Source organism: Panthera tigris, chromosome A1 (genome assembly GCF_018350195.1).
Source record: "Panthera tigris isolate Pti1 chromosome A1, P.tigris_Pti1_mat1.1, whole genome shotgun sequence".
NCBI lineage: Eukaryota > Metazoa > Chordata > Mammalia > Carnivora > Felidae > Panthera > Panthera tigris.
Window position 1 is genome coordinate 132,074,960 of NC_056660.1, and position 16,111 is coordinate 132,091,070.

At 34.2% G+C, this 16,111-nt stretch overlaps 1 protein-coding gene across 4 annotated transcripts in view; it reads left to right on the plus strand.

Moving 5' to 3' along the window:
• TRAPPC13 (trafficking protein particle complex subunit 13) overlaps positions 1–16,111 on the plus strand; it is a 40,005-nt gene that overhangs the window by 10,532 nt on the left and 13,362 nt on the right. For all 4 annotated transcript variants that reach the window (XM_007079892.3, XM_007079893.3, XM_007079894.3 and 1 more), the window contains exons 2-7: positions 17–85; positions 600–699; positions 1,822–1,906; positions 11,728–11,855; positions 14,619–14,691; positions 16,052–16,096. In XM_007079892.3, coding sequence (XP_007079954.1) covers positions 17–85; positions 600–699; positions 1,822–1,906; positions 11,728–11,855; positions 14,619–14,691; positions 16,052–16,096 — 500 coding nt within the window. The remainder of the gene's footprint in view (positions 1–16; positions 86–599; positions 700–1,821; positions 1,907–11,727; positions 11,856–14,618; positions 14,692–16,051; positions 16,097–16,111) is intronic.

The window sequence follows — 16,111 nt, forward strand, 5'->3', positions numbered from 1 at the left end:
TTTTTTTAATTCACAGTGATGCGGTTAACTAAACCTACTTTATTCACCAATATTCCAGTAACATGTGAAGAAAAGGACTTACCTGGTATGTTTTGTTCTGTTTGCACCTAGGGAAAAGTTGCAGCCTGGACTGCCTGTATTACCTAGCAATAAGCATAGTCTTGCCAGTCTCATGCTCTTTGCTGCATTCTTTATTGTCTGGTTTTATATGATATGAGTGGTGGCTTTCTAAGTGGTAGGTCTCGCTCATAATTTCTTAGCCAAGAGACTGTTGCTATCCTATGGCAACAAGAGGAGTATATTCATAGTCATGATATTAAAATTTTATTTATCCTCAAATGTTCCATCAGCATGTGTATTAGCATTCCCTTTATTTAAAATTATTGGAGTTATCTATATTTTATATTTCATGACCTTCATTTTCCTTTGTTTCTGAAGTGTTCATTCTCTGTGAAAGTAGAATTTTTTGGCACACATTTGTTGTAGTGAAGGTTACAAACTAAATTTTTTTTAATTAAATATTTCTCCCAGCTATTTCTTTAATGGAAGTAAAACTCACAACATAGATGTTAGAATTTTCTGTTTTTCTCTTTCTATAGGAGATCTCTTTAACCAACTCATGAGAGATGATCCTTCAACTGTAAATGGTGCAGAAATTTTAATGTTGGGAGAAATGTTGACTTTACCACAGAATTTTGGGTAAGAATGATAACATTGACATAAAGCATGCAACGGTACTTCAAAGCCATTACAAATTATGTTTTCATAAAATAACTATGGAATGGAAAAATACTCCTGTACATTTAAGTGGTGTAAAAAAAAAAAAAGGTTTACCAAAATTATGCTATATGATTCGGGGCAGTTTTTACTTAAAAAAAAAAAAGAAAGAAAGAAAAGAAACCTACCAAAATATGAATAGGGGTTTCTAGGATGATAAAATTTTAACTTTCTTCTTTAGATCTTACTGTATTTTTTAATGACCATGTATTCCTTTTATTTTAACTGACTTAATCTAAATGTCTTTCAGAAGCAACTTTTTGTTCACTTACACAGCTCTTTCCCAGCATAAGTTATCAGACTTATCTTTTTATTAGGAACTCTCAATTTTTATTCCTTCTTACTCCTAGCTCTTCTCTTATTCTAGTTTATTAATGAGGTAGAAGCTTCTGGTTTCACTATGTTTGCAACTGAGAGTATTTAAGACCACATGGAATTTTTCAGGTTTTTAAAAAAAGGTTTACAGAATGTGACTAGTGTCTTGAAAGCTTGGAAATATATTCATATAAAAAATTCATGTAAAATATTTTTGTATTTTTTTGTAATACATATTTATAAACATGTATTTTTATAAAATATACTTCAATAAAAGCATAAGGTAAATCCAGTAATCATTATTTGTATTAGAACAACTTAGAAAAATAAAACAAATTGGTAAAAAATACTGATATCAATTACTTGGGTCTCTTCTAGATTCAGGGAATAAGTTATTTCAAAAATTGTCTTTTTCTAGCCTCTTAAGTAATTAGTCAAAAGACCTTTAACATGGATCTGATTTTGGTGGCTTATATCTGAGGAAACTGGCTGTGCAGTAGTTGAGGGCTAGATATATATCATGTTTTATAGAGTAAGTCAGTATTTTGAATTGTACTGGGTAATGAATGAGCTGTCTAAAGGACACAAAGGAATGCTGAAGAGGTATTTCAACTGATTTCTATCCTTTAGTAAATTCTTCTCCATTTAAAGTTCTCAGTGGTGTTCAAGTAGAATATTTGTGTTAAAACTCGAATGCATTTCTGCCTAAAAGTTTATTTTATTTCACAGGAATATATTTTTGGGAGAGACCTTTTCCAGTTATATCAGCGTTCATAATGATAGCAATCAAGTTGTTAAAGATATATTAGTAAAAGTAAGTGTCATTCTTATTTGGGATATATATTTTTTTTAGCTTGTTAATTTCTATTCTTATGTTTCTGAAACTTCATTAAAATGCATTTGATACTGGACTTCTTAATTGTCGTTAACAACAAGCATTAACTGAACTCCTAAAGCTTTAAGATACTATGCTAAGCACAGAATCATTTTTCCTTGTCTTCCAAGTTTTGATAGCTTGGGTGAGAAAATGTACCAGTCATGGATGTAAATTTTTGTTAATAATTTGTAATAAACATAATAAAATTTGAAAGAGGAGGACAGATCACAGAGGATTGCATCAATCACAAAGGCCTATTGGAAGAGAAGAAACATAACAGGATCTTAAAAGAATGGATTTAGAGAAAAAGAGGGACATGATAATCAGGAGCAGAGGCATAGGAATCCATAATGTGTTCTTGTAGCAGTGAACAGAATTCACTTGATAGAAGTAGGTAAGGTTAGGGGGCCCTGGGTGGCTCAGTCAGTTAAGTGTCCAACTTTGGCTCAGGTCATGTTCTCACCGTTGGTTAGTTCGAGTCCCACATCGGGCTCTGTGCTATCAGTGCTGAGCCTGCTTCCAATCCTCTGTCCTCCTCTCTCTGTGTCCCTTACCTGCTCACTCTCTCTTTCTCACAAATAAACAAAAAAAAAAAAAAAAAAAAGAAGAAGAAGAAATAGGTAAAGTTATAGAGATGTGTAGTAGCCATAAAGTGGAGTATCTTGAAAGGTTATAGCTGAAGGTTTTAGCCTTTTTTTTCTTTTTTAAATTTAAGGTAGTGGGCAGTCAGCAAAGATATTCACACTGTGTTGGAAGATTGATATGAAAGCATTATATGGGATAGTTTATAGCAAATACACCAGTTAGAAGATTGTTGCATTAGTTTAGAGATCAAGGGATAGGTGAGGCACCTGAGTGGCTCAGTTGGTTAAGCGTCTGACTTTGGCTCAGGCCATGATCTCATGGTTCACTGGTTCAAGTCTTGCATCAGGCTCTGTGCTAACAGCCCAGAGCCTGGAGCCTGCTTCAGATTCTGTGTTTCCCTCTCTATCTGTCCCTCCCCCATTCATGCTCTGTCTCTCAGAAATAAATAAAACACTAAAAAAAATTTTTTTAATAAAAAAGAAGAGGTAGACTATGCTAACTCAAACAATCTGAAATTTATTCAGAAAGAGAAAGGACATAAAGTAAAAATTTACTGTAGGTCAGAGAGAAGGCACCAAAGCTGTCTTCACATGGTGAGTTTAGATTACTAGAGCATTGCCAAAAGGGAAGTCCAATGAAAATGAGCCTGAAATGGCTCCTGTGTGGTTCAGTCGGTTGAGTGTTTGACTTTAGCTGAGGTCATGATCTCCAGGGTTTGTGAGTTTGAGCCCCACATCGGGCTCCCTGCTGTCGGCGCAGAGACCTTTGGATCCTCTATCCCCCTCTCTTTCTGCTCCTCCCCCACTTACACTCTCTCTTTCAAAAATAAACATTAAAAAAATATGAGCTTGAAAATATCAGCAAGTATTAGAATTGAAAAGGTCCTCAGAGAGCCAATAATGCCAAATTTCATATATTACCCAACTTCCAGAAACCGGATGCAAAATGTATGTTTGTTATACTGTGAATGGAGTTTCTGCCTTTTATTAGGTCGGGTTGGCAGACTATATAGCATGTTGGCCAAATTTGGTCTCTTGCCTGTTGTTATAGGGCCTTTGCACTAGGAATGGTTTCTTCATTCTCAAATGATTGAAAAGAAATAATCTTACTTTGTTAGGTGAAAATTATATGAAATTCAAATGTCAGTCTCCATGAATAAAGTTTTATTGGCACCCAGCCACAGTCATTCATTTATGTGTCATCTGTGGCACATTTCAAGCTACAACTGGGGAGTTCTAAAGTCTAAAGTATTTGGTATCTGAGCTTTAAAGGAAAAGTTTGCCAGCTTCTACATTTATTATGAAAAGGTCTGACTCTGAGAACTTTGAGAACATACACTTTTTTCCTGGCATTTCAGTAAAGGATGAATTTATTTTCATAAGGTGAGTGAATCAGCAAATGCATATGATTTAAGTTAATGTTGAAAAGAACAAACAATATAATAGCATACTTACTGTAAAATATGTATTTATATTTCTCTTGGCTTTATTCAATTTTAATTTCCATAAAGATAGGGGTGTTTAATAATAATAGTAGCTAATGTTTATTGAACAGTGCAGTGCCTACCCAAGAGTTATCTTAGTTTCTCAGGTAAGACATTAAGATTCACGATATGCACAGAAGCCATTTTTGACTTAAAAACAACTTAAGAGGATATATAGGTCAGGAAGCACAGCATAATATTCACCTATATTTTCATTTTTATGTTGTCTATCAAATTTTAGGTGTCGATATTTTGGTTGCTTAATAAAAGATTTAGATAATTTTCCTTCATTTTCAGTGCCTTGGAGCAATATATTTGGAGCATTTAGACTATCTGGTTTTTGTAGGGTGTATAGAATTCTGTGAAATCTTATGGACTTGTGTGTCTTATAGGAGAAGTTTCTTGATAGCATTTGCACTTTCATTCCTGTGATCAGTTTGTTTAAGCTTTTTATGTCTAATGTTATATAACAGTTTGTGAGACTGTTTCATTCTAGGAAATGATTCACTTGAGGTAGATTTTCAAATTTATTTGCATATAGGTCTGCAAAGTAGTCTCTTAAAAATTTCTTCTCTTTTGGTGTTACTTTCCCCTGGTTATTCCTTATTTTATATAATTTTGCTTCCTTTATTTTTTCCTCTTGATTAAACTAGCTCTTGGTTCATATATTTTAATTTTTATTTCAAAAAAGGAATTTTTGTTATTTATATTTAATGTTTTTTCTCTACCTCATTGATTTTTGCTTTTAATGAGCTCCTTTCTTGTGCTTCTGATTATTTACCTTGTTCTTTTCTAGCTTTTCATGTAGGGATTTAATTTTTAAGTTTTTATTCTTTTATTTCTGTTGATAAAAGTGAATTTTCTTCTGATTGACTGCTTTAAATATATCCTGCAGATTCTGATATGTAGTGTTTTCATTATGATTATTTTTAAAGAATTCTATCATTTTATTTGTATTTCCTCTTTTACCCAAGAGTTGTTTAATAGGTTTTTCAGATATTAAACTGTTGTTTGATAGGCTTTTTTGTTCTCTAATGTTAATGATCTATAGTTTAATTGCATCATAATCAGTTTTGTTATTGTTTTATTCCAGTAGAACTTGTTAATGTTTTCTTTGTGACCTAATATTGATTTTTAATGAATATCGTATATGTATTTGAGAAGGAGGTGTATTTTCTATTATCCATGGTAAAGTTAGATATGTACTGTTGGTGTTGTTAGGTCTCCTGTACCTTTACTTCCCTTTTTTTTTTTTTTTTTTGGTCAGCTTGATTTTATACTGAAAGTGACATGTTACTCTCATATTGTTAATGTGTTTCTATTTATATCTTTTATACTTTGTACTTTATAAAGGCAATGCTGTTTGGTTCATAGGTATTTATACTTATTCTTCATTTTGAATTACGGCTTATAGCACTAAAAGTTTCCTCCTTTGCCATGCTTTTTGGCTTGAATCTTAGTTGTGGTGTCTATATCCCTATCCCTGTTTTGTTACTGTTTCCATTTGCCTCAAGTGCTTTTGTCCATCTTTTTAATTTTAGCCTTTAGCAATTATTTTTATTTATGTCTCTTTTATACAACATATAATTGGGTCATTGTGAGCTGTATGGGATTTTTTATTAGATGAATTAAGTGCACTCACATGTATGTGTAAGTTTATGTGCTTGATTTCCAATATGTCACATTATTTTCTATTTAAATATTAAGTGTATTATATTCTAACTGCTATGGGTTTTTTCTTCACACAACGTGTTTTCATTATTTTCAAATAATTTTTGTATATAGGAAGGTTTTTATTTTTGTTTTAGTTTTTGCCTTTATATTTATGCCTTTTATGATATTTCCCCTTACCTGTTTCTTACTTAACTGCTTACTGTAAAGCTTTTAGTCTTTAATATCATCCTTTATCTCTTACCTATTGCTTATACCACTTTCCTTTTTCCTTTTCTCATCTCTTCCCATTTTTATTTGCATATTGATTGGACAGAGATTTCTCAAGTAGATTGCTCAGGACATGCTTGTGGGTATAATATTCTCTTAGCCTTTACATGTTCAAAAATGGTTCTATACTTGGGGTGCCTGGGTAGCTCAGTCGGTTAAGCATCTGACTTTGCTCAGGTCATGATCTCACAGTTTGTGAGTTCGAGCCCTGCGTCGGGCTCTGTGCTGATGGCTTGGAGCCTGGAGCCTGCTTCAGATTCTGTGTCTCCCTCTCTCTGCCCCTCACCCGCTCACACTCTGTCTCTCTCTGTCTCTCAAAACTAAATAAACATTAAAAAAAAATTTTTTTTAAACGGTTCTATACTTGAAGGACAGTTTGGCTGGATATAAAATCCTTTGTTTACATTTTCTTTGTGTTTTCTGAAAATGCTACTCCTTTGTTACTTAGCTATATATGTTGTGGGGTTTTTTTTCTCTTTTTAAATGTTTATTTTTATTTTTGAGAGAAAGTGTGAGCAGGGGTGGGGCAGAGAGAGAGAGGGAGACAAAGGATCCCAACCAGGCTCTACACTGACAGCAACAAGCCCAATTCAGGGCTCAAACTCACAAACCACAAGATCATGACCTGAGCCAAAATCAGACACTCAGCTGAGCCACCCAGGTTCCCCTGTATATGTTATTTTTGAGGAGACTAATGCCAGTCTAATTTTTTTGCTTTTTAAGTTATTTGATAATTTTTTCCTGGTGGCCCTGGGGATTTTTTTTTCTGTATGTTTTAGAATTGGTCTTTTGATATAATATCTTTGATACCAAGTGGACTCTTTCAAAATGTAGATTTAGATCTGTTATTGCTAGAAAGTTTTCATGGATTATATTTTAATAGTTTTATTCCATTATTTCCTTTGGCATATCACATTTTTAATATTATTTGAATCTTTTCCATCTTTATTTTTCCTGAATTTAATCAATTATTTACATTCTTCTCTAAAAAAATTTTAGCCCCACACTAAGGCAACAACAGTAACAAAACAGCAAACCAAAAAATGTTTAGCCTTAGTTTTAAAATTTCTCATTTCTGGAGTGCCTGGGTGGCTCAGCCAGTTAAGCAGCCAACTCTTGATTTTGGCTCAGGTCATAATGTCACAGTTGTGAGTTCAAGCCCTGCATTAAGCTTTGTGCTCACAGTGTGGCGCCTGCTTCCAATTCTCTGTCTCCCTCAATCTGCCCCTCCCCACTCTCAAAAATAAATAAACATTAAAAAAATTTTTTAAAGTTCTCATTCCAGGTGTTTTTTCATATTTCAATTTTTTTTTGAGAGTATTTAATTCACTTTGAGTGTTTTACAGTTTTCTTCTGCTTCACTATTGGTTTTGTGCGGCATTTTTTATCAGTGAATTTTTTCATTTCTTATCTTTCTTTTTACAATATTTTTGTATAGATGAAGACAATTGGTGGCTTTTCATTCTGTGAAATGCAGTTTGGGTGCTTTGATATTCCTTATTCAAAAACACCCTGTTAAAGCAGTGGGAGCAAAATATGGTTTCTTTATCAGGTAGATTTTGGTAGAGTAAGAAAGGGTTGTGTGTTCTCACATTTTCGCTTTTCATATGAATTGTAGTGTCCTAAATTTTTCTTCCTCACTGCACGGTTTCCAAAAAGCGTCTCTCTTTTTTTTAACTCTTTTTCTCCTGAAGTGTTTTCTTTCCAAGAGTGTCTCTTCACAAACATGGTTAAGACCCTTTCCTGAAGACTGTGCTCTCATCTTCCAGAAATGCTATTTATTTCTCAGTACTTTCACACTTAGAATAGACTTTGTCTTTCTGGAAATGGTTTAGATCATCTCTACTCTTCTCTCTATTCTTAGCTGTCTCTTCAGCTCAACTTTTCCTGGACTTTTCTTAATCTTTGCAAAGACTCATGGCAAGAGTATGAGAAATAGCTTGTAAAAATTTTGTATGTGTATACTTATAGGTAATTTGAAGTTTGGACATTTGCTGCCTTCTGATTATACAAACACAAGGTTTAATATAGATTTATTTGCTTTTGTTGTGTGTTTTGTTTCTGTTTTGAGGATGACTTGAGAAGTTCACAATTACACTGCTGCTATTACCTCAGCTACCCAGAATTCTGCCCTCAAAGCTTTAACTTTTTTTTAAGGTTATTCATTTATTTTTGAGAGAGAGAGAGCATGAGCAGGGGAGGGGCAGAGAGAGAGGGAGAAAATCCAAAGCAGGCTCCACACTGTCAGCAAAGAGCCCCACTCAATGTGGGGCTGGAACTTACAGACTGTGAAATTGTGAGCTGAGCCAAAGTCAGATGCTTAACTGACTGAGCCACCCAGGTGTCTCAAAGCTTTAATTTTGTATAGCTCTTCAATTTTGGAATCCTGGAAAAGAGACTGTGAATCTGTACTTTTTTTATTCTTTTACTATCAGCTTAGTGTTGTTTTTGAGAATAAATATGCTTCTAATAATCTACCATGTTTAACTAGAAACCACTAGGGTTTTTTTGTTTTTGTTTTTGTTTTTTTGGGGGGGGGCAAGTGAGTAAGGGGCAAAGAAAGAGAGAGAAAGAGAGAGAGAGAGAAGCAGGCCTCATCTCAAGCAGGACTTGAACTCATGAACCCTGAGATCATGACCTGAGCCGAAGTCAGATGCTTAACCAACTGAGCCATAAGTTTTTTGTTTTTTTTTTAAAATGTTTATCTTGAGAGAGAGAAAGCATGTGCGTGAGTGGAGGAGGGAGAGAGAGAGAATCCCAAGCAAGCCCCATGTCATCAGCACAGAGCCCGACGTTGGCCTTGATCCCACAAACCGTGAGTGAGATCATGACTTGAACCAAAGTCAAAAGTCAGATGCCTAACCGACTGAGTCACCCAGGCACCCCTATTTGTTTGTTTGTTTGTTTGTTTTTTTAATTTTTTTTTTTCAACATTTATTTATTTTTGGGACAGAGAGAGACAGAGCATGAACGGGGGAGGGGCAGAGAGAGAGGGAGACACAGAATCGGAAACAGGCTCCAGGCTCTGAGCCATCAGCCCAGAGCCTGACGCGGGGCGCGAACCCACGGACCGCGAGATCGTGACGTGGCTGAAGTCGGACGCCCAACCAACTGCGCCACTCAGGCGCCCCTTGTTTGGTTTTTAATGGATAAAAAAAATTCCGTGTCTGAAAACTTTAGCATGCTACATAAAAAAAAATAGTGTTCTATAAACAAAAACAATGTACTTAGTATACTATAAACGAAAAATAATAGATAACCCTTATGGTCTATACCAGTAGTTTATTAATATCATCTGAAGGGCTTGTTAAAATGCTGATTGCTGAGGCTTATTCCCAGAGTTTCTGATTTGATCGGTCTGAAATGGTGCCCAAGAATTTCTATTTCTAACATGTTCCAGGTACATTCCTAGTTGCTAGAGTTATAGCAGGAAACAAAACAGACAAGGCCTCTATTCTCTTGAAGCTTATTCTAGATCTTGGAAATTTTTTTCTCTCTTCCTTAATATAAATCCCTTAATTATACCAAACTCTTTCTTTTTTTTTAATTAAAAATTTTTTTACTGTTTATTTTTGAGAGAGGGAGAGAGAGAGAGTCGGGGGGGGGGGCGGAGGGGGAGCAGAAAATGGGAGACAGAGGATCCAAAGCAGTCTCTGTGCTGACAGCAAGGAGCCCCATGCAGGGCACAAACCCATGAATCATAGATCATGACCTGAGCTGAAGTTGAATGTTTAACCAACTGAGCCAACCACAGGCGCCCCCCAAACTCTTTCTTAATGGCCTCTGAGGACTTACCTGAAATGCTTCCTTCTCTCCTCACCTTCCCCTTGGCCTGTTCAAATTCTACTCATCCAAAAACGAATTTGCAGCATAGAGCCTATCCTGCATTTTAAATTGTATTCTTCTACCCCAAGCCAGCCTTCCATTTCTTCTATTATTTTCCCCAAACATTTCAGTTCAGCAGGGGCAGGGATTTTGGTCTGTTTTGTTTACTAATGTTTCTCCAGCTCCTGGAGAAGTTTTGGCAGAGGGAATAAGGAAATAAATGTTTGGTGCAGCACTATTTATAATAGTGAAAAAGGAGAAAGATAAAAGTGTTCAGCCATATATAAATTAATACTGTTATTATGATTAATGTTTACAAAATGACACACAGGAAAACATATTGGACAGAAAGTCCATGAGTTTGGCTGTTTCTTTTTTTCCCTCTTCTCTGATTTCTAAAATGTTTAAGAAATTTTTAATCTCAGCCCCATTACTTATTAGTTGTATAATCTTGGGGAAGTTGTTACTTCTCTGTGCCTTGGAGGAATAGTAGGACTAGTAGGAATAGTATGACTATTAGGAATATAGGAATAGGAATAGTACGATTACCTACTTTAGGATTGTGACTATTGAGTGAGTAATGTGCTTAGAGCAAGGCCTTGCACATGGAAGGTGCCCAATAAATTTTTGTACTACTATTCTATAACTGAATATAATGACCAAAGACATAGCACTAATAAGTATCCCACTTCAAAGTGCCTAGTATTAAGAACGTTAGATTAGAATTAACTATAGAAAATGTTAGTTTTTTTTTTTTTTTAAGAAACAGAAACTTGGAATCCTAACTTTTATGTAAAAACCTTCCCAATCCCCATGGCCGAACGTGATCTTCACTTTCTCTGACTTTTTCTTAACATTTCCTTCAAAGTATTATCATAACTTCATTCAGCGTTTAACAGATATTTCTTAATTGCCTACCATGATGTCAGGCATCAGGTTGTAGTAGTGAGCAACAGAAGATAGAGGTTCCTGCCTTCACAGACCTTACATTTCTGGTAGGGTAGGCAGAAACAGGGATACAAAATCATGTAAATAAGGTAACTATAGATTGTGGTAAATGTTACAAGGGAAGTTAAGTTTGAATGTGACAAAGTAAGTGAGATTAAGGGAGAATGCCATTTATGACAGAGTGAGAAGTGTTCAAAAAGAAAGAAGAAGGGGAATAAAATAGAAAGCAACTGGGTGTTAATTTAGAGAAGGTAGTCCTTTCTTCGTTGATGACTTTAATGCTGATCTCTAGTTGTACAGATAACATCTAATAATGTTTTGAATAGTTATTTTTATTTTAGTATTATATACACACATCTATCTGTATTTGTTTCTGGAATACCCATCTGTATATGTGTTTTACAACCATATGTTCATATTGATGCCTCAAATTCCAACTCAGCATCAAAAGTTCATTGCAGCCTTTTCCATTTTTTTATTTGTACTTTCTTTTTCTCCAAAAGTGAGAAACTTCTCTCTTGTTATCCATATTTTTTTGTTTAGTCTTAGCATACACATAACCGTTTCAGAATTGCTAATCCATAACCTGTGAACAAGTAAATGTACTAGCTAGAGTACATTCTAGCTAGTGTACCATTCTTTTTGTCTCTAGCTTTTGTTTGCCAGACTTACTTACGTTAGTTCATTTTTTGTCACCCTTTCCCCCTGACTATGATTGTGTTCATTTGGTACTGTTTGTGTTCCATTCCACATTCCCCCTGCCCTCCTGGCTGATTGTATTTAATTTTGGTGCGAGTGTGTGAACCATTACCATGGTTCTAAGCTTCAGAACTAAGTAGAAATATTGCCACCAAGAAGTATTGCTCCCCCTCAATCCTACTTCCTTGTTCCTGTTCCCTTGGTCTTTTCACCCATACCTATCCACACCCTGTAGTGAACCAGTCTCATTTGGATTTTTCTGCCTCTTTCTTTCAAGGCTGATCTTCAGACAAGTTCTCAGCGTTTAAATCTTTCAGCCTCCAATGCTGCAGTGGCTGAACTTAAACCTGATTGTTGTATTGATGATGTCATACATCATGAAGTAAAGGAAATTGGAACACACATGTAAGGATTAATTTTACTAGTTCTCAAAGGCTTTTTCTTATATATGCCAGTATTTGAAATTTTTGCTGTATCCCCACTTGTCATTAAACCCTAAGACCCTACTTCAGAAGGAATTTTATGTTCCAGGTTTACATGCTTACCAGAAACAAACTTTAAACAAAATGTTTGTTTTGTAAGGAAAAATATCTTAATTTATTTTCATTTATTTCTAGTTTCCTGTTTGCATCTATAGACAGCCCTATCCAAAAAATAACAAGCCATGCAAACATTTAAAACCCAGGTACCACCCTGACTGAAAGTATGTTTATTATTTTTCAAATGCTGACAACTGATATTAATAGCAGTTAATTAACTGATGTTAATTTTAAAGTCACGGTTTTTCAGTTATGTATTTAACTGTGTTTGTATACTCTACCCCGAGAATTCAGAAAAACAGAACCAAAATAAGACAAGCTATAAGAAAAAAATCTCAAATTCTGTATTCCTGGCCTTTATATGTATTTGAATATGAATGCTCTATTTTCCTGTCTGAGAGGCAAATATGAAAATTTCAGCCATCTAAAGTAATTTTAGTCTTCTCCATCTGCCTTACCACCCCCACATCCAATCAATTTACAAAGTCCTGTTCTTACTAACTATATGTCATTATCCTCCCTTCTTCATCTCCACTTACATCCCCATTTTTGCCTCTCTTCTTTGACTTAAAAATATAATATTAGCTATTAATCATTTCAATTTGGTGACCTCTCTTTTGTAGGCACTTCTTAGTGCATATACTCTGTGGTTGATATAAGCCTTAGAGTCAAAATTTAAAAATTTCAGATTTCAGCTTCATCATTTATTAATTATGTGGTCTTGGATAAGTCACTTAACTCTTCAGTGACCTCCCACTACCCTTAGAAAATTATGACTGCTTTGGCTTTACAGAGTTCTCTAGAGCCTAATCCTTACCAGCTACTCTAGTTCTTACCTTTTCTCCTTTCTCTCTCCTTCTTTATACTGAGTCATACAGATGTTTCCTTTCTCCTCCGTGACTGGAAATATACTCTTCCCTCACAAAGGAATGCCTTTGTTATTTTGTTTGCCTTAGTACTACTTCTTCATATCTCTGATTCACCACAACTTTGTCAAAGAGGCTTTCCTGACCTCCTACACTAGACCCCTTTTTATGTATTCTATAGCATTCACAACTTACCATTGTTTTGGTCTTGTACTTAAAATTAATTACTTAGTACCTGTCATTTCCATTACACTTGATCTTAGCCAAAAGGCCGAGAAGCGATCCTGTCATTTCCATTAGAGTATGAGTTCCATGGAGTCAGCTACCAGAAGATCTACCAGAGAACAGTAGTCAACCTTTGTTGAAATTGAGTTTACCAAAATGATATTAAATCCGTTAAATCCTCCTTTTAGAGAAAAAGAGACTCTTGTAGAATTAAATAACTCATAAATAATGATACGGAGCTCAAATCTATATCTGGCTTCAAAAAACTCATAACCTTGCTATTACTGCTTCCTACCGCGAGCACTTGAGAGCAGTTACTGTGCTTTGATCAACTCTGTATCCCTAGTATCTGGCTTATGGACAGTTACAAAGGAGAAATTAAATTACCTGTAATATCACCACTGAGTGTAACCACTATGAAAACATTAGTGTACTATTTTCCAGTCTTGTAAATGTTCATATATATATGAACATATGTATATTATGTTCATATATATATGAACATTTTCCCACTTGAGTCAGTATTCTTTGAAAACATTATTTTTAAGATGGTTTTATCTTACATACTTGGACCATATTCTTTAAATTTGTTTACCCTAATGTTGGACTTCACATTATTTCTAGTCTCCCACTATTAGAAATAACACAGTGTTAAGTTATTAACACAGTATGAGTTATTTCACACAGTGATGACTTAAATAACATAGTATTTCCTATGGTAGATTGCTTGAAGTGGGTTTACCATAGGAGCATGTAAGGATTTTTAAGACTGTTAGGGATTGTTTTCTAAATTTCTTACAACCACTAGCAATATAGATAGAGTCAGTTTCTCTATACCCTTGCCAACCTTGATGACATGTGTAAAGAATTTTTTCCAAATCTTAAGAGGTAGAAAAATTTTACCTCATTATTTTATTTCTTTGACTACTTGTGAGGCTGAACATTTTCACATTTTTCTTAGCCTGTTCTGGTGCTGTGATTTACCTATGTATATCCTTTCCCTCTCTTTTGAGTAAGATACTAATGTTTTATTTACAAGAATTTCTCTTCATAATGTTAGAAGTATTTTATCCCATTTTGTCTGCTTTTTAATTTTGTTTCAGTGTTTTTTATTTATTCAGCTTGTAAATTTTAAGACTCTTTTCCTTTCCATTGTCCTTTAATATTAAAAAGTCTTGCCCTGTCCTGAAATTTTGATTTTGTAATTTTTTTTCTTGTAATTTTTGTGAACTTACTTTGTACGCTCAACTATTTGATTATTCTGGGATTTATTTTGGAATATATTTCACCTTTTGAAGGAAAAGTTTCTGACTTCCTGCTCCAAAAGAGTGTATTTAATTTTGCTAATTAGAACTTTCTTGTTCATGGAATTATATTATCTGCTGAAACTCTTTTTTTCCTACTCTAAGCCCATTTGGCTATACTTCCACGTTATTGGTATTAATGTTTTTCCAGATTTGTGAGTAGAATTGAGGTGTATTGGAATTATTATTTAAAAACAAAATTGAAGATGATTCAGAGATATCTTTCTATTTCAGCCTGGTGTGTGCAGTGAGCTATACAACTCAGGGTGGAGAAAAAATGTATTTTAGAAAATTCTTCAAATTTCAGGTATTAAATATGACAATGGTAAATATTTTTTAGATGCCTTTTTTCCCTATGAAGTTATTCCTATGTATCTGCAGTGAAAACAGGCTCCAAAAGGTGGAGCTTCATGTATTTGGATTTGTTATATTACTAGCAATCTAAAGTCAGAGTAAATTAAGTAAAAGCAGAGAAATTATCATTGTCAATGTAATATTTCATTTGAACATTTTTTTTAAGTGTTTTTTTTTTTTGTTTTTTTTTTTGTTTTTTTTTTTTTAGTAATCTCTCCATCCAGCATGGGACTTACCATGACTCTGAGATCAAAAGTTGCACACTCTTCTGACTGAGCCAGCCAGGTGCCCCTCACTTGAAGATTTTTATTCGTAAAATAATTGTTCTGTTTTTATGCCTTGACAAAACACAAAAGAATATATGAGAGGGATGAAATGAGTGTAAAGTCCAGATAAAATCAATGTAAATAGTATCAAATTTCTAAATTTTTAATTTAGATCAAATTATCAAATTTTTAAATGAGAGATTATTGACTTGAGCAGAGTGGACTAGGCTTCCTTCTGGGATTCCGTGAGTCACTGAAATTGTAGGTAGAATTTTGTACTTATATACAATTTTCACTCCATGATCAAAAATAGTTAAAAACCACTGGTTTACCATAGGTACATGTATGTGAGAAGGGATGGGATGACCATATACAGTTGTCTAAATTAGATCTAGATACGATGCTGTGTATATTTTTCATACCTCTCTGTTTTTAAGTAGCAGAAAAAGTACTATCAGTAGGAAATAAATACGTACATACATACATACATACATACATACATACCCACATTTATTTGGGGGCACATGGCTGGCTTATTAGGTGGAGCATATGAGTCTTGATCTCAGGGTTGTGAGTTTGAGTCCCACATTGGGCATAGAGATTACTTTAAAATATTTTTTAAAAATTTTTATAAAGGGAAAAATTTTTGCTATGACTTTGCTGCATCACACATTTAAGATTTTGCATGCCTTTTAAAAGAAAATAAGAGGTTTGCTTATTTTGATAAACACTTTTGTGAAATATAGAGAGAAAAATACATAAAATGTATATATTCAGTTTAGCAAAATATTATGAAATAAACACTTAATGTAATTCATGTAACTATCACCCACTCAAGAAATGATGGTTGTCTTTTAAAAATGCATTTGGGATTGTTTTTTGTTTTTGTTTGTTTTTGCAAAAATACTGCATACCTATTGGAAAAGTTTTTCACAGTTAAGATTGGAAAATGCCTTTGACAAATTTATGCCCTATGGTTTAAAACAAACAAAGATAAATGGTCAAATGATAATAATCTCCTCTGATTGATATGCTTTATTAAACTAGGTTCTCAAACCATTGGATGTGAAAACCAAATTTTATAATGCAGAGGTAAGTGTTGGGTAC